Genomic DNA, 17,019 nt, shown 5'->3' on the forward strand with positions numbered 1-17,019 from the left:
CGTGTGAAAAGTAGAGAGTATGTATTAATGTGAATGTTAATGAAGATGCATGAACCAAGTTAATTTCCGTAACGGCGCCATATTAAAGAAGTCTATTCGGCTTCCAACTGACATTGATCGGAATCGTTTGTCACCGGTCAAACCGTAGGATTTCTTTGACAGTTGACTGAACGGAAATTGTTGCTCGACGGCCACTTTTCCTAAGTTTCATATACAGTTTTTATAGAGAAAATGTATTTAGACCGTAGTAAACACATAAAACTCATTAAACTCAAGAATTAATGAAACATTGACTTTTGATTGACAGTGACACGTGTCGTTCACAGACTCCGAATTTGTGACATGAAATCTGATGTGGATGACTTAGGTGTGAAAGAAACTCTTCTTTATATATATAGATTACTAAATAGAAGTGAATTAGAATTAGATCTTCTTCTCTAAAAACATTTAGAAGTAAATACAGAGGTGATTAGATACACTCTAGGTGTTTTCTTTGCTAAAAAGCAATATTATTTTTTTCTTAAGTCAAGATAACTTTGACTATGCCAACATAAAATGCTCAACAAATTTTGGAGTCAAAAAGCAGCATAAAGTCATTGCATAAAAGCATCACATTGTCGCATGTGTTACGAGGCTTTTAAGACGCAAAACCTAAAACTACATTCATACTTGCCGCATCTCTCTAGAAAAAAACCCATGCCCTTCTTTTGTTCCCATGTGATAAGGTCCACCTAAACCACCCACATTTAACTATATAGCCTACGTGGCGCTCGTCCATTCGTCGACTTATCAATGGCACGAGAAGCAGAGGATCACTGCCCCCCCCCACCCCAAATCAATAATTAGACAAATATAACTTTGATCCACTCTGTTTCAAGCTGTCACCAAAATGTCGTCTTCTTCTTCTTCTTCTTCCTCCTCTGCTTAAACCTCATTAGTTTAATCCTAACGAACAAACAGATCAGAGAATCGAACGAGTGGTCCAACGCTATGATTCGTATCCTCCAAATCTCGATCCTCTGTTTCTTCCTCGTCGCCGGGATCTCGATCTCCTCCTCGGAAGAGGAGGAGGAGACTATCTACAAGATCCTCCAGGACAACGGACTCCCGTCGGGGATATTCCCTAAAGGCGTGACGGAATTCACCTTCGACGGCGAGACGGGACGGTTCTCCGTTTACTTGAACCAGTCGTGCGACGCCAAGTACGAGACGGAGCTTCGCTACGACACGAATATCACGGGAACGCTGAGCTCTGCTAACGTAACTGATTTGTCGGGAATATCGGCTCAGGATCTGTTCCTGTGGTTTCCGGTTAAAGGGATCCGTGTCGATGTCCCGAGCTCGGGGCTTATATACTTCGACGTTGGTGTCGTTCGCAAGCAGTACTCTTTGTCTGTGTTCGAGACGCCGAGAGATTGCGTCGCGGTTCGTCGTGAAAATGAGGTATGGTTTTGTTAGATTTTGCCGGTTAAAGTCTGAGTCTTTGGGATGGGTTATAGCTTTAATGTAGTTTAGTTCAATTGTTGTTTAGTTGTATAGTTGCAAGATCTTTGAGGGTTTTCAATGTGGACTTGTTCTTGTTCTTGTCTTTTTTTTTTTTTTTTTGAACACAACTTCGTTCTTGTTCTTGTCTATTTAGAAGTTGAAGACTTGTCTCTAAAGAGTTTAATGTGGGGTTTGAGAGTGTTTGGATTTGATCAGATTCATTGAATGTAGACGAACTAATGTGTCTAACTAGAATGGCTATTGTTTGCAGGTTGAATCTTCTGTGTTGTCATTGCATCGAGTAGATGAAACTCTTGGGAGAAACGATATTTAGCCGTGGAGAGTTTTATTTAAGAAATGTTGTTATACTATACACCACCACAAAGATAGACAGATTGTCCTCTCATCAAAATTCTTGTACTGTTCTTTTTGGTCTCAAATCTTAAAAAGCTTGATTCAAAGTCAAATTCTTTTGACTCTTTTACCTCCACATTCCAGTTTTGTTTCTGTATTTTGCATTCTTAGAGTTTTAATAGAAACGTCTCTTTGGGACGGTACTCCCATCAATAATCAAGAGACCGTAAAACCAACGTGTCCTTCTTATATTGAACAGAGTTCATTTATTGTTAAGAATTTTTATTATACAAATAAATTACTTAAAGAAATTAATATAATAATCTTGAGAAACTTTTTTTAACAGAGCGTCCACTAATGATGCTCTTAGAGCATCATTATCGCTGGTTTTTAAGACGAGTTTCTTACCATAATTGAAATTAAAAAGAAAAAGAAAAATATCAATTAAAACAAGAGACGGTTGTTCTTTCTCCTAAATAGGAGACGTTTCTTGTACCTTCTCCTCTCTTCTCTTCCTCAAGTTTTGTTCTTTTTTTTCTTCTGATGATTGCTTTTCTCGTGCTCTAGTCTCTTGATTCCCGTTGCGCATGGTACCGAGCCGTTCGAAGCGGTGGTGATGATCGATGTGCTGCGGCGAGGCGGCGCGGATGTAACGGTGGCCTCCGTGGAGAATCAGGTTGGAGTTGATGCATGCCATGGAATCAAGATCGTCGCCGATTCTTCTCTCTGATATCACCACTCCGTTTTCGACCTTATTATGCTCCCTCTCTGGTCTCTAGATTCATCTCGTGAACACACATAATTGCGCAATTAAGGATTCGATTGAATGGAATCGTTGTTATGCCTTTGGTCATTAGTTGTTGTTGTAGTGTTAGATCATAGGAAGCTTCTAGATTTTGATTCTGATATACTTTGAGAATTTGATAGCTGTTTTTTTTTTGTGATATTTGTTTTGGTGAAGGGAGAGTTTACAACTTTGATTCTGATGAGAGCTTTCTTTACTTCTTCTTTGTATGTGAAAGCTTACAACTTTGAATCACATCAACTCGTTTTTCCCAAACTGTTAATTGCAATTGCTTTTAGTTTCTATATGAGATTGATTTTGATAATTGTTTTTGGTAATGCCAGGAGGACGAGTGGCCCTATAAGGCAAGCCAAAGGCGGCTGGACCTCTTCCGTATTCATTACTTTTTGTCTATAAAAAACCTGTGGTGGATCACTCTCTTGGAATTGAGATGAGAGCTTTATTTACTTGTTGCAGGATGAGACATTGAGACAAGCAGTTTGTAAGTTTAATGGCAAGAGCTGGAAGAAAATAGGTAAATGACTTATCACTTTCATTTTCTTTAGATTCTAGTCCCCTTTAGCAATATTGATGTCAGATTTACAACATGTTCAAGTGTTTTGGAGTCTTGTATGAAATTGTTGATCATTTTTACAGTGCTTCAGATGTTGTTCTTTGGTGTATATCCCTGAGTAGATGTATTTGTGTCTGTAGCTAAGCTGAAGTAGATGGGAAACTCAATTTTACTTACTGCAGATGGCAACGCAACTTTATACACACATTCATGTAGTGGCAGGTACGTCTTGGCTCAACATCTCCAAGTAGATTATTTGTTGAACTTGATCAACTGGACATACGCTTATATGCAGAACCACCGTTTGGTGTTTAATTAAAATTTGTAAGTTTTTCAATGAAGAACTTGAATATATTCTTTGTTGAAACTTGATCAACTGGACATACCCTTGTGCTTGGTTCTTTTGTAAGTTTTTCAATCAAGAACTTGAATATAGAGTTAGCTTGTATTATGTTTTAAGAAAAAATTTAAGTTTAATAAGAAAAAAAAAATTGGTGTTTAATTAATTTTTTTTTTTTTAAGAACTCTTAAATAAGAGACTTGCAATGAAGCAAGTAAATTTTCGAGTCTCTTAATCCAGTCTCTTAATTCACTTTTACAATTAAAAAGTATTAAAAAAAAATAAGAGACCCAGTTAAGGTTTCTGGGATAAGGATGCTCTTATATTCTTGAGCGGAAATTAGATGGGAGAGAAACAAGATCTGGTTTGTTTTGGAGAAAGATGTTGAAGGGAATGGTCCATATTTGGTTCGAGTGATTGATGATGATAACAGTGATGTGAGGTGATGAATGTTGTATTATTTTTGGTTGTCTATTGTTTAAACTTTAAACAGATATTATCCTATATATAGCCAAATAAGTCTCATAGAACAATCATTTCATCTTCACAGAATATCTGGTTGCTTTATTTTTAGTAAAAGTGATCCCCTAGAGTTCTTACAGTCCAATCAGTTGTGACATAATAAAGCGTGTAACTATAAAACCCTGACCATCATCAAGCTGAAGTCAAGTCTGTCTCCAGCTTGGCTTCGGAAGTAACTGTCTGAATTTACTAGGGGGTGTCAATGAAACAGTTGCGCAAACTTAGTCCAGTTATGAGAGATTTTGTCGTTTATCACTTTCTCAGCCACCTTCTTAACTATTTTTCTGGGACGTATGTGATTAGCAGGAATTAATAGTTTAATGTGGAGATAAAAATAGGGATAATCAGTTTAAACTGGTGAGACAATGAGATGTTTCGGTTTTTATTGTTTGTCTTCTCGTCAATGTGGCAACAATACCAATTTTAATAACTCTTTACATAGTTTAGAACAGAGTCACGCAGCTGATACTGCCACCAGGTCATCAACACCTGGATGGTGAGATATTTAGTTTAAGGTGATGATTAAGACCCATGACTTGGATGAACATATAAACATCAAATAAACCACAAGTTTCATGATCTATCTAATTCAACTCCATTAGGTTATTCATGCGATCATTCTCCTTGCACTATCCTACTTTTATACGTACAGCTTATAAATAAGCCTCACCTTTTCAAACATTTTCAAAACTAGAAAATAAGTTACTAAAATGAATAACTCACACGTTCTTAAAACAGTCATATTGATTATGGTTTTGGTCGAGGCAGTCCTGATCGAAGAGGCGACGGCACACCCATGTGGTCGAACATTTTTGTCGGCTTTGATTCAACTCGTGCCGTGTAGACCATCAGTCGCGCCGTTTAGCACATTGTCTCCCAACGGGCTATGTTGCGCTGCCATCAAGAGGCTTGGTCAACCTTGTCTATGTGCTCTTTCCAAGGGACCACCTATCTCTGGTGTTGACCGCACTCTGTCACTTCAGTTACCTGGAAAATGTTCTGCCAATTTTCCTCCGTGTAACTAATTCTCTACCTTTTATTATCAAAGTTTTGTAATACGTTATTTATTATCAAAGTTTTGTAATACGTTTACTTGAAAATCACGATTTGTTTCTGTTTTTAATTAGACTGAAGAAACTTTCAGACTTATATATATGATGCTTGCATGTGTAGAAGTAGAAGTCGACTAACATATATCATGCTTGCATGTGTAGGAGTAGAACTCGCATGTTTGCAACTAAAAAAAGTTAGTGCAAGACTGAAAAAGACAATGATTGTCTGCAATTCCTTTTTTGTGTTTCGAAAAAAAAATCAAATCCTTTTTCATAAGCTTCCACCCGTTTGACAAAGAAAAGTCCTAGCATGAAATGAAAACTTTATTATACCTTCTTATATTTGGCACAAAAAACTTTATTATAAAGACAATTATTTAGATTAATACAAAAGTGGGGTGAAAGATAAAACAAGAAAAATATTACAGTTTTACAGTTAGAACTCTGTGTAGCAAATGATCAGCATAGTGGAAACAACTGAGGACGTAAAATCGGTAAAGACCAAAGATAAGCATCAAAGAACTTAACATTTCCACCATTTGAGATCATTCCCAAAATGATATTTCTCATTATTTTCATTGGTTTTCCGATGTTCATCCTCCATCTCTGCACCACCGTCCGCGGTTGTCCCACAAAGAATCCTCGTCGCCGGTTTCCTAATCTCACGACGGCCCTTTTTCCTTTCCTCCGTTGCTGCGGCCACCAAAGCCTAGACGGAAGACTTGAAGTGGCATGAACTGCGTTTCTTCTTACCATACTTTCTTCCTTTTTCTTTGTCTTTCTGATTTGATTTACTATTCAGCTTTGGGTTTCTGAGTATGCAAGTTCTTGAGCATGGATTTATAAATAGGAGAAGTGACTGAGTGATCATGGATGATGTGTAAAGCTTGGAATCAAAGAGATTTTAATCATTGAAAGAGGCAATGATTATGAGCATCATTAAGAGGCCTATGTGTGAGTAGGAGAGAGGTTAACCTTTTGGAAAATATTCTATTTCCATCTCATATTATTATACTATACTAAACAAGTTTAAGATTAGATCTAACTCAAAGTGATCAAGAAAATGCCTAATAATAGAGGATATATTTGAGTCCTTTAGATGATAAAAATAACTTTTCTTGATATGATCGCCTTATGGGTTATGGCACAAGTGTTCAACATATTTCATTAGACTTTGTAGTTTCATAGTTGGTAGATTTTCTTTGACGTTTAACGCCTTAGCGATTCCTGCTACTTACACAAATTCTCCATTACTTTAAGCTGGAAACTTAGATATTGGCATTTGTTCAATCATTGGCCATTATATGAGAAGCCTATAGTCTATAGAGGTTAGTTAAGGGTATTGCGATATTTTCGATATATTAAATATGTTGCTTTCGTCTGCGAATTCTAGACCTCAAGTCTACGTTAAGTTGGAGAGTATACTATTTTTATCAAAAAAAGGTTCAGTATCTAATAATGTGTGCTTTAGTTAGGTTATGTAGCCTCGTGGTAACCATCATTGCAGTTTACATGTGACCCGCCCCCATTCATATTCCTTTTTTTGTCTTTCAACTGCTTACTGACAAGATCTTACATAATTACAATCGAAACAACCAGTCGTCTAGTGTTTGTTTTTGGTCAAAATATATGTAAGCATATAAAGTTACACAACAAAAAAAATTTTAACTAAGATAATACATTTGTCAATCCTTTGTATATTAATTGAGAAAATTACAATATTGTTTTGTAACCACGTGTCACCGCGATAATGAAATTCAGAATTCTTAGCAAAATAGGTTGGTCCATCTTAATTTATATTATACTTTTTATTAAAATAACTATTAAATTGATAAATAGTATACAAAAAAATATTTTCGCATTTTTCTAAAATAAAATTTACGGAATTGTCTAATATGATTAACGTATATATAACAATCAATGATTATGAATAATAAATATTTGATAATAATTTTTGTATCTTAGCTCCTTTTTGTTTAATTTTATATTATTAAAATATATTAAATAACCACATTAATCATATAATAAAAAATTAATTTTTTTCTTATATGATATATTTAAAATTTTTAAAACGACTATAAATTATTAAAAACGTTAAATGTCTCACACTAAAATTTTGTGATCAATGATTTAACATTTTTTGGTAATAACAAGATACAATTAATGATCATAAATCGTATGAATATGAAGTCTCATTTACTAGACATTCATATTATATATTAATATAGTTTAAAATTAAACTATATAACATAGAAAATACTTAAATATGATAATTTCTAAATTTGTATTGAAAAATTATTGAAACCTTAATATTTTAATTTTGAATTTTGCATTAAAAAATTTGCACATTAGAAATTTTGTGTTTATCATATGAGTATGAATTCTCAATACTAAATATTTATATTAAAATATACTATATATCTATGTTCATGTCGTTAAAATTTAGTTATATGCCATCTAAAATAAATAAAATGATTGCTTTGATTTATTTACCAAAAACGTATCGTAAATAAACAATATGTATTGTTTTGATTTATGTCTTTACTCTAATTTAATCATATACATAGTAAATGAATACAGATAAATAATAATAGATAAAAATTAGTTTTATATATAACATTTATCCCGCGCAATTGCAGTATAAATATATTTCATGATACGATTATTGTAAATCATAATAATAGTATTAATTTTCGGTATTAAGCGGCGGATTAAACCGAAAAGAATATGATTTTTGTAAATCATAATAATTTTGAGGCACAATAGATATATACACACCTCATATTAAGTGGCGGATTGCAATCTAAACGGGTATCTATTGGGCCATTTGGGCCTAAAGTTTACAAATGTTGTTTGCATTAAGGTTTAAAATTTAATATCATCATCTTCTCACGCAGTTCCCGCGAATCTAAGAAGACCAAACCTTGTCGTTCTCTCTGTTTCTCCGCAAGAGAAAAACAAGCAATCCTTTTCCCTCTCCCAACGATCTAAGCTTCCTCTAATTTCTCTTCTCCTCTCTCAATCAAACTTATCTTCAAGTAATCATGTTTATAAATAATATCTTCTTCGTTTCTGATTATCCCAATCCAAGTAACCTCTCCACTCTCAAATCTTCCTCTCTTCTTCGTATTCCTTCCGATTCACCGGAAATTACAAACAACCCAAAATGGATTCCCACGGGAAAACCCATCATGAAGACGCCTCTCCGAATCTCATTCCCTTGTCAAAGTACTCGAACCGAGTCGAGTTAAAGACTCTCCTCGAACGGAGCGACGGCGGCGCAGGTTTCATCGAGAAAAGGGTCGTCGTCGGTGGATGGGTGAAGTCCTCTAGAGCCGTAAAGAAAGAATCTTTACCGCCGGTTTTCGTCCCTCCGCCGTCGAGCGGCGGGAGTCAGGCTTCTCCGACGCCCAGCTTCAGCTGCACGGAGATAATCAACTCGAAGATGAATATTTTCAGAAAAGTTTTCGATGTCTTGAGCAGCGGCGGAAAGACTTACCCGATCTTCGAGAAACACGACCTCGCCGGTCAGAAGGCCTCGTCACCGCCGGAGTATATAATTCACTTCCAGATCAATGATGGCTCCTCCGTCTCCACTCTCCAGGTAAAGTTTTTTGCACATAAGTTGTTCGATGAAATGCCAATGAGAGCTAAATTTTTATTTTTATTTCTTTCTCAGGTTATTGTTGATTCTGTGTTGTCGACTGTTCCAGCAACTCAGCTCATGTCTCTAGGGACATGTATTGTAGCAGAAGGTGTGTTGAGAGAACCATTGGCTGCTTCTGCAAAACACGTTATTGAGCTTGAGGCAGAGAAGCTTCTTCATGTGGGAGCAGTGGATCCTGACAAGTATCCACTCTCAAAGAAACAGCTTCCTCTGCATATGCTTAGAGACCACTCTCATTTCAGGCCCCGCACAACTACGGTATAAAACTATATTTCAACATTTTATTATAGTGAAATCTTTCAGACAGCTGGTTTTGTCTCTGATATTAGATTATATTCTGTTGTTGGTGAAGGTTGGATCGGTGACTCGAGTCCACGGTGCATTAACTTTAGCGAGCCACACGTTTCTTCAAAACAATGGGTTTCAGTATGTTCAAGTACCAGTCATCACAACCACTGGAGCTGGCGAGATGTTTAGAGTCACTACTCTTTTAGGTGAAGATGATGATAAAGAGGAGAAGAAACATGTCAATGAAAAAGATGGAGTCAGCATTGACACAGTTAAGGCTGCGGTAAAGGAGAAGACTAGGCTAATTGACCACCTTAAGAGGACTGACAGCAACAGAGAAGCTGTGGTTGCTGCCGTACACGACTTGAAGAAAACGAGCGATCTTGCATCGCAGCTTGAGATGAAACAAAGACCAAAGGCATCAGCAACTCTGATCAAACCTGAGAAGGTTGATTTCTCGAAAGATTTCTTTGGTTGTGAGGCTTATCTGACTGTGTCTGGGAGGCTTCATCTTGAGAGCTATGCTTCTGCACTTGGAAAAGTCTATACCTTTGGACCGAGATTCATAGCTGATAAAATCGACAGTACAAGGCATTTGGCTGAGATGTGGAATGTGGAGACTGAGATAGCTTTCTCTGAATTAGATGTAAGATCAACATTGATTTTGATAAAGGCCACTCAGTGATTAACTTGTTTCATTTGGATGTTACAGGATGCTATGGATTGTGCTGCTGAATTCTTCAAGTTCCTGTGTAATTATCTTCTGGAAAATCGTCACGAAGACATGAAATTCATATCTAAACGAGTAGATAAGACCATCACCATACGTATTGAAGCAACAGCGTCTAGTTCTATTTTGAGGTTCTCTTATAGTGAAGCGATTAGTGTTCTACAAAAGGTGAAACACCTTCAAATCCCATATAGTTCATTCACTACGTACTAATTTGTGTTTCTATGTCATAATGATCTCAATCTCTACAAACAGGCAACCACTAGGACATTCGAAACCAAACCTGAGTGGGGCGTTGCTTTAACAGAGGAGCATCTCAGGTATAATGTTTTGCCTATGAGGATTGCAGTTTAAGTCTTTTTCTCAAGATCTGCCTTTGAAATATTGGTGTGCAACGTATAATGTTGCAGTTACCTAACTGATGAGATCTACAAGGGTTGTGTAATTATACATAGCTACCCGAAAGAGGTTAAACCGTTTTACACACGGTTGAATGACGATAAGGAGACTGTAGCAGCATTTGATCTGGTCGTACCAAAGGTGGAGTAGAGAAGCAAACCAAACTTTGCTCTAAAATTAGGAAATTGAAAGTTGCAGAATGTTACAAAAATCTTCAACTTTTACAGGTTGGGGTTGTGATCACTGGGAGCCAAAACGAAGAACGGTTTGAGATTTTGGATGCGAGAATCAGTGAATATGGATTGACAACAAAGGAGAAGTACGAGTGGTACTTAGATTTAAGGAGGCATGGGACAGTGAAGCATTCTGGAATAAGTTTAAGAATGGAGCATATGCTTCTGTTTGCCACAGGACTTCCAGATATTAAAGACGCAGTTCCTTTCCCTAGAAGTTGGGGCAAAGCAAATAACTAAAGCAGCTTCAAGGTTTTATGTAGAGACACAACATCGTTATGTAATCTATGTAATCACACTTGGCGCAAAAAATAATTGTAACCCAAAATGTTTATTATGATTATGAAGATTGTATATTTTGGAAGAAAGCATTATCAAGGTTATACTTAGCAGTCCTAACTTGCAATCTGTCAAGGATTAGAGCAAATGGCCTCACTGAATCAGATAAAATGGTGAAATCATGAATTTAATATCCAGCTCTAAAGGAACTATATGTACATTATATTAAATATTATATTGATAACAGATTCAATGGTTCGTTGGGTACAATCAGGGCTTTCGTAAAGCAGAACCCGCACCCATTACAACTGCTAAGACAAGACCAAGACCTGCTCCAAGTGAAGCACCCACAGCTGCTGCTGACATCGACGATGGCTTGCCCTGTGAACCATCTACGGCTCGGCTTCTGGCTAGTTCCACCAACAGTCTCTCTTTAGCAAGTTCCTGAAAGTTATATAAACATTGAAGCGACATGAGCATTATTACATTGACATCTACAAGATTACTTTCAACAAGCTAGGAGAGTGAAGGTACCTGAAAGCAAGCTTCTTCTTGACTTTGAAGGACGCGGTGGACAAGCTGGCAAAGGGAACTCACACCGTCCACTGGAAACACAGTGTCTTTTCTCTGAAAAGGCCTTTTGACAAGGTCGAGTGGAGCGAATATCAGCTTCTGAGCGCCTAATGATCCTTCATTACCAGCGTTCACAGCTGCCCAAGGCAACGAGGAGCTCCCAGAGCCGGAAATAACATAAGGGATAGAGTTCACAATCCCGGTTGAGTTTGGCGACGCTTGATAAGCCTGAAGAACAGCTTCTATCATTGTTTTCTGCTGATGTGCACTCACTGAGAACTTGTTTGTAATGGCTAGAACCCAAGGGATGCCGAGGGACTTCACCTCGTCTAACAGAAGAGCAAGTGCTGGCTGCTGCTGTTGTGTTGTTGAGTTCTGGTAGCGTGGTACTCTGTGAGAGAGATTGTGCACAAGAATGATTAAATCTATTTTTTTACTTAGGTTGCGAACTCCTTTCCATAGCTCTTCTCTAAAGCGAGAAGCCTCTAACTGCAGCTCCTGCAGGTTCACACCCACTGTGTCGGAGTAGCAAACACCACCAACGATACAGTCTTGAACATCGGACTGTATCTGCAGATTCTCCACATGGGTCATCGAACTCAGCATGGTTTGGCCCAGTATGGCCCGGAAGAGAGAGGTTTTACCAGCACCCTCAAGCCCGAGTAACCGCACCCTCCGTGTTCTGACCTCAACCTCCTTAGCCACAGTAGCGAAATCACTAGTACAGAATATATACAAGTCCTCCAAACCTTCGGGACGTACAAACTTGTCCTCTTGGAAAAATCCTAAACTGATTCCTTCCTTCACCAAACCGGTGTTTGAATCGACAGAGGAGAACATAGGTACTAAAGGATCTTCAACTATCTGATTGCTTGGAGGTCGTTTTAAAGGAGCTCCAATAGTCACTCTAATTTTCTGTAGCTCCGTCTGCTCTACATTATCGGAAGAAAAGGCAGGTGTTGAAGGGAAGGATTCCACAGTAGTTGAGCACCTGGAGAGAGTTAATAACACTGTATCACACATACTTGTCATCATCAAATAGAAGATGAGAAAATAAGTGATATTAGATTATACCAGTTGCCATTCACTTGTGCATGAACAAAGGAACACAAGTGCAACCCATGACCAGTGATATCAACTTTCAGAGGTTCTGCATTCTTATCACCAGGAACGCCATTCCAGCCAAGAGGAGCCACAGAAGTGGCGGTTTTAATGATCGGTGATTCAACGATATGCCCGATCTCTACACTACCACCGACAGCAAGCCCAAGCCACTGTTGTAAATGAGGAAACTGCTTCTGTTGATCCACTCCGAAGAATCCATCAATATCCATGCAGAGGTCATGTATTCTACAGAATGGAAAAAAAGGCATGTCAGTGAAGAGCATACCAAAGCTAAAGAAACCAGCCTATGTATGAATCTATTACCTCTGGAAGCGAGACCTATAGGATTTCATAGAATGTGACTGAAGACGTTCTCTCAGTTCGGTAATCACAGATCTGACCTGAAAATATCTTTGCCAAAAAAAATGCAACCAAATAAGAGAACCTCAAGGTCATCATCAACCATAACCTAAATGTGAAGATAAGCGTGCAAATGGCATCTCTAACTAACCACCTAAAGCTAGTTAGAGAGCTCCAAAAACCAGACCGACTTGGTTCTAGTATGCCTTGAACTGTTCGGATACGTTCACAAATTGAGATTAATAAGCAAAGGAAGGTCGTACCGATGTTAATTTAGAGTACTCTCCTTCTGAAAGTGATTCCACAGATGCAGTTCCCAAGAGATATAGCTGTGATACGCACAGTAAACTTAGTAAGCTGTTTTGAAGGAACCACAATTCCACTGAGCACCAAAGCTTATCACATTTATGTATAAGTTATAACATCTACCTCTCCAAATGGTACGTAAGAAGGTAAAGAAGGAACCCTGCGCCAGCTATTCCCAAACCCATTGGACGAATCGGTCTTTCCTTCACTCTTCCCATTAACTGTTTGCCCCTTACCACTATCCGGCAACGGCTTGAGAGATATACCATCCCCACCCTCTTCAATCTCAAGAGACTGTGGTTCCATAAGCACGTCCTCGATAGGAGCCGACGACACTACAGATTCCTCTGCAGGATCCTCTTTCTTTCCCCTATACCTATCCAGCTGTTTTTTAACAGCCTCAAGGGGAACAAGCCTTGAAAGCCTCCAGAATGAGTTCTGAACAGGGCCAACACCGATGACTAACTGCTCCTGTTCTTTGCCTTTTGTCTTTTCCGCCTCTGATGCCTCTCCAGCCATTGATATTCTTTGCTCATTGTAGTGATGAAAGTATGCAGGAGAGAGGATTCTAGGGACTAAATCTTCAGGTATACAGTAGCTTTTGAAATAATGATGCCACCCTTTTTCATGAACGTAACTGCAAAAACAAACAAAGTAAGGGAAAAAAATATATGAGAGTGCTCTGATTAAGCCCAGCCGTGTGTTTAACTAGTACTCCAAAAAAACATACTCTCGCAACGCAGCGTTCCCAACAGGAGGCTGGGAAAAGGTAATGCATTTGACATGAATGTTTTCACTTCCTTTCTTTGTAGAAGAGGCAGCAACAGCCCTCAATATGGCGAGTGTAGCTAACGCAGCAACCTATGTAAGTTAAAGTACAAATACAAAACCAAGGAGTCAATAAGGAGAAGCCAGATGTAGACAATGAACGCCAAAGGTGATATCAATCAAACTTACAGCTCCACCAAGTGAATGTCCACATAATACAAGTTTCCTTTGCTTTTTCTGAGCAAGTCTATATAATTCCAGAGCAGGTATCCCCTTAGCACGAGCCAAGAATCCCTAGTTATTAAAATTGGAGGGGGTTAGTTTTGAAAAATAATAACTTAATTTTAAACATGCATAAGATAATAGTGTACTGAAGATACACAGCACCAAAAGCATACCCGATGTGCAGCAGGTTTAGGCTTATCTCTACGTTGCTTAGCCTTTGAATCAAGAGGATTCCGCAGACCCTCTCCGTTATTCTTCTGTGAATCGCTTGGTAGAGCTGCCATGCATTCATCCTCTGCGACATCATCTTGAAATATGTGACCTTGAAGTATGTTTGCATCGGCCATGATGTCCCTAGAACACACCGATGAATGAAAAAACACATCTTCTACATTCGATCTATTTTTTTTTTCCAATGAAATAGAAACTCCAAGACTTACTTGTACTGCCTAGTTCCGACAAAGGATGCAAACAAAGTATCACCAGCCTCAGCGAGTAGATACCTGCATTTAAGTAAGTTTCAGCTAGAGTATTAGGAACCACACCCATCTAGTAGAAAACAGAACAAAATTTAATTTTATAAATTTCAATAGAAAGCTGCATATGGAATCTATTAACAAACAAATGTATACATTGAGATTGTTCTTTTTGCTGATACAGACTCGTCAAAACTAAAGCATATCCATATTAAAGCAACCATGATTCGAAAAATCCAAAAATAATTTATGTAAAATACAAACTAGAGAGAGAGAGAAAAAAAAACATTAAAAGAAGTTCAAAAATCTCGCTAACCACTAAGAGATGTGAAACAAAACCTGTGAGGGACATGATCTGATGAAGGCTGAACTCGCTCCAAGGAAATGAATTGGCCACCAAAGTCTGCTTTAAATTTGTTTACAGCTCGAACCATCTCACTTGCAGGTCTCTATCAGAACAACAACGCAATAGCGTAAACAGAGTTTCTCATTAAAACCTCTACATTGAAGCAATAGCGTAAAACAGAGTTTCTAACTAACTAACTAACTAACTAACTAACAGAACATATTAGTTAATCAACATTTAACTGTAACTAACTAATACTAAGTGTTAGCCTTCTAAATCAATTGAGACTAAGATTAATTATATAAAGGGTTAAGGATTAATTACTTTGTAAACACATTCGGACAGAACCATGCAACAGAGCAAATCCTGTAAATCTTCGACCGACTCCGACTTGAGGGCGAGACAAAGATCCTGAATCTGCTTTTTGCGCTTCTCGTACTCGCGCCGGATCTTGACCCTCTGATCGGCATCTTCTCCGTTCCACGGTGGCCACCGGAACCTCCACTGGAGTGGTCCCCACGAGACGCGTAGGAACCTCGCCCTCTGGTCTCTGATCCACGATTCCACTCGGCTCTGTATCGACTCCATTGCTCTGTCTATACTTTATGCTCTCTTACAGACAGATCGAAACTCGACGACGCGATAACTGTCGTCGGGATTCGAAATACGCGTGGAATATGCGCCTCCATCGCTAAATAGTTGAGAAACTGTCTACGTTTTTGGGCCGTGTAGGTTGATATATTACTTATTGGGCTTTAGGCCCATGTTTTGTAGAGTTGCCAACGCGGACTCGTTCATTTATTTGTTATGGGTATAGTGTGGTAATAGATCTCCAAAAAACGAGTTTTTTGCTTTCCAAATATGAATTTCAAATTTCATATTTTTATTTGTATTTTGATTCCTATAATTACACATCACATTTATAATTCATAAATATTTTTTTGTCTATTATTTTAATCCTTATTAAAATTATATATCATAAATATTTTAAGTTTTGTTTACAAAATTTAAGTTTACACATAAAATTAAATAAAAATTTAAAAAAATATTTAAAATATTTAAAACTAGGTTTAGATAACAAAATATACAAAAAAAACTTTTAAAAAATTACAAAGACATAACTATTACACATATTTAAATATTACAACAACACTAATAGTCAGGTAAGTTTGATCTGGAACCTTCAAAATTTCCAAATATTGTCTAATTTTTTTTGTGTAATTTAAGATGGTTGTTGTTGTTGTTGATGAAGATGTATTTTCGTACAATTCTTTCTTGTTCATATTGAATATATTCATGAGCATTAATATCATCGATAAAAGTTAGTTTGTTAGCAATATTTTATGTTTCTCTTGTCATTTCTTGTTCTGATCTAATGTATTTACAAGTATTAATATCTCCAGATTTCAACATTTTTTATCTCTAATCTACAAATTAAAAATGAGGAGAGCTAGTTTTACTTCGAAATGCACTAGTAGATCATATATGCATTACGAAAATCACTTTATGGAATAATATGATATTTTGCTTGAAGTTTAATATTAATTAAGTTATTTTGTTTAAAATTTTATATTTTAATATAATATTTTATTAATTAATATTGTTGTAATATGTTTATAAATGTGCTAGTTATTTACAAAAGTTTTATGAATTCAAATTAGTTATAACAAATATAAGGACCATATTATAAAATACAAATAGTTTTGAAGTTAGATTTGAAGTTTTGATTTTGGAGAAGAACACTTTTAAACTTCAAATATAGAGTTTTGGAAACTTCAAAATAGAATTTATTTTGGGAAATGCTCTTAATATTGTACTCGCTAAGTTTGGTAGTAAGCAGTGACTACGTTCGGTTTGTTGTAGCCGGTTTATCAACATACTAGTGACCAAATTTTAACGTTTAAATATTTTACTGATTGTCCAAAAAAAAATATATTTTACTGACGAAAATAAACACCAACCACGGTTTTACAGAAACTTTGCATATAGCTACCGAACAAACATTTTCTACTGCCAGACACAACCAATAGACCAAGTTCCAAAGGACAAATACCAATTATTCTTCAATACGATTTTGTTACTACTTAATCCCTAGTGCGAATTGACTCAAGTTTACTGCTCGGGTTGAAAAAAAGAAGCAAGCACAACGGGTCA

The 17,019-nt window shown here is 37.0% G+C and overlaps 5 protein-coding genes across 16 annotated transcripts; 3 read left to right on the top strand and 2 right to left on the bottom strand.

Annotated features, from left to right (window-relative positions):
* The first annotated feature begins 640 nt into the window (after nt 1–640).
* Nucleotides 641–1,963, top strand: LOC106397138. Its single transcript, XM_013837700.3, has 2 exons — nt 641–1,443; nt 1,757–1,963. Exons 1-2 carry the CDS (start codon nt 991–993, stop codon nt 1,817–1,819), a joined length of 516 nt encoding a protein of 171 aa, XP_013693154.1. The 5' UTR covers nt 641–990; the 3' UTR covers nt 1,820–1,963.
* Nucleotides 1,964–2,171: 208 nt separating this feature from the next.
* Nucleotides 2,172–3,580, top strand: LOC125587947. Of its 12 annotated transcripts, XM_048759374.1 has the most exons (6): nt 2,172–2,331; nt 2,407–2,610; nt 2,801–2,850; nt 2,968–2,988; nt 3,101–3,158; nt 3,281–3,580. In XM_048759374.1, exons 2-6 carry the CDS (start codon nt 2,526–2,528, stop codon nt 3,313–3,315), a joined length of 249 nt encoding a protein of 82 aa, XP_048615331.1. In that variant the 5' UTR covers nt 2,172–2,331; nt 2,407–2,525; the 3' UTR covers nt 3,316–3,580. The 12 variants fall into 12 exon arrangements, 10 of the variants coding, with proteins under 10 accessions (XP_048615331.1, XP_048615325.1, XP_048615329.1 ...); XM_048759368.1 differs by having other exon boundaries at nt 2,801–3,016; XM_048759372.1 differs by lacking the exon at nt 2,172–2,331 and having other exon boundaries at nt 2,338–2,610; nt 2,968–3,016.
* Nucleotides 3,581–4,884: 1,304 nt separating this feature from the next.
* On the bottom strand, nt 4,885–6,864 carry BNAC05G44520D. Its single transcript, XM_013840765.3, has one exon. The coding sequence runs from the start codon at nt 5,865–5,867 to the stop codon at nt 5,571–5,573; it is 297 nt and encodes a 98-aa protein (XP_013696219.1). The 5' UTR covers nt 5,868–6,864; the 3' UTR covers nt 4,885–5,570.
* Nucleotides 6,865–8,006: 1,142 nt separating this feature from the next.
* On the top strand, nt 8,007–10,827 carry LOC106400568 (asparagine--tRNA ligase, cytoplasmic 2-like). The gene is made up of 7 exons (XM_013840914.3): nt 8,007–8,715; nt 8,791–9,036; nt 9,131–9,712; nt 9,779–9,964; nt 10,052–10,116; nt 10,207–10,336; nt 10,423–10,827. Exons 1-7 carry the CDS (start codon nt 8,278–8,280, stop codon nt 10,666–10,668), a joined length of 1,893 nt encoding a protein of 630 aa, XP_013696368.1. The 5' UTR covers nt 8,007–8,277; the 3' UTR covers nt 10,669–10,827.
* A 51-nt stretch (nt 10,828–10,878) lies between these two features.
* Nucleotides 10,879–15,538, bottom strand: LOC106400567. The gene is made up of 12 exons (XM_013840913.3): nt 15,190–15,538; nt 14,859–14,968; nt 14,484–14,546; nt 14,217–14,397; nt 14,008–14,112; nt 13,781–13,911; nt 13,174–13,687; nt 13,008–13,073; nt 12,709–12,785; nt 12,355–12,630; nt 11,242–12,271; nt 10,879–11,151 (listed from the first exon to the last, which is right to left on the bottom strand). Exons 1-12 carry the CDS (start codon nt 15,451–15,453, stop codon nt 10,978–10,980), a joined length of 2,991 nt encoding a protein of 996 aa, XP_013696367.1. The 5' UTR covers nt 15,454–15,538; the 3' UTR covers nt 10,879–10,977.
* Between the last annotated feature and the right edge of the window lie 1,481 nt (nt 15,539–17,019).

This window comes from Brassica napus, chromosome C5 (assembly GCF_020379485.1).
Source record: "Brassica napus cultivar Da-Ae chromosome C5, Da-Ae, whole genome shotgun sequence".
Classification (NCBI taxonomy): Eukaryota; Viridiplantae; Streptophyta; class Magnoliopsida; order Brassicales; family Brassicaceae; genus Brassica; species Brassica napus.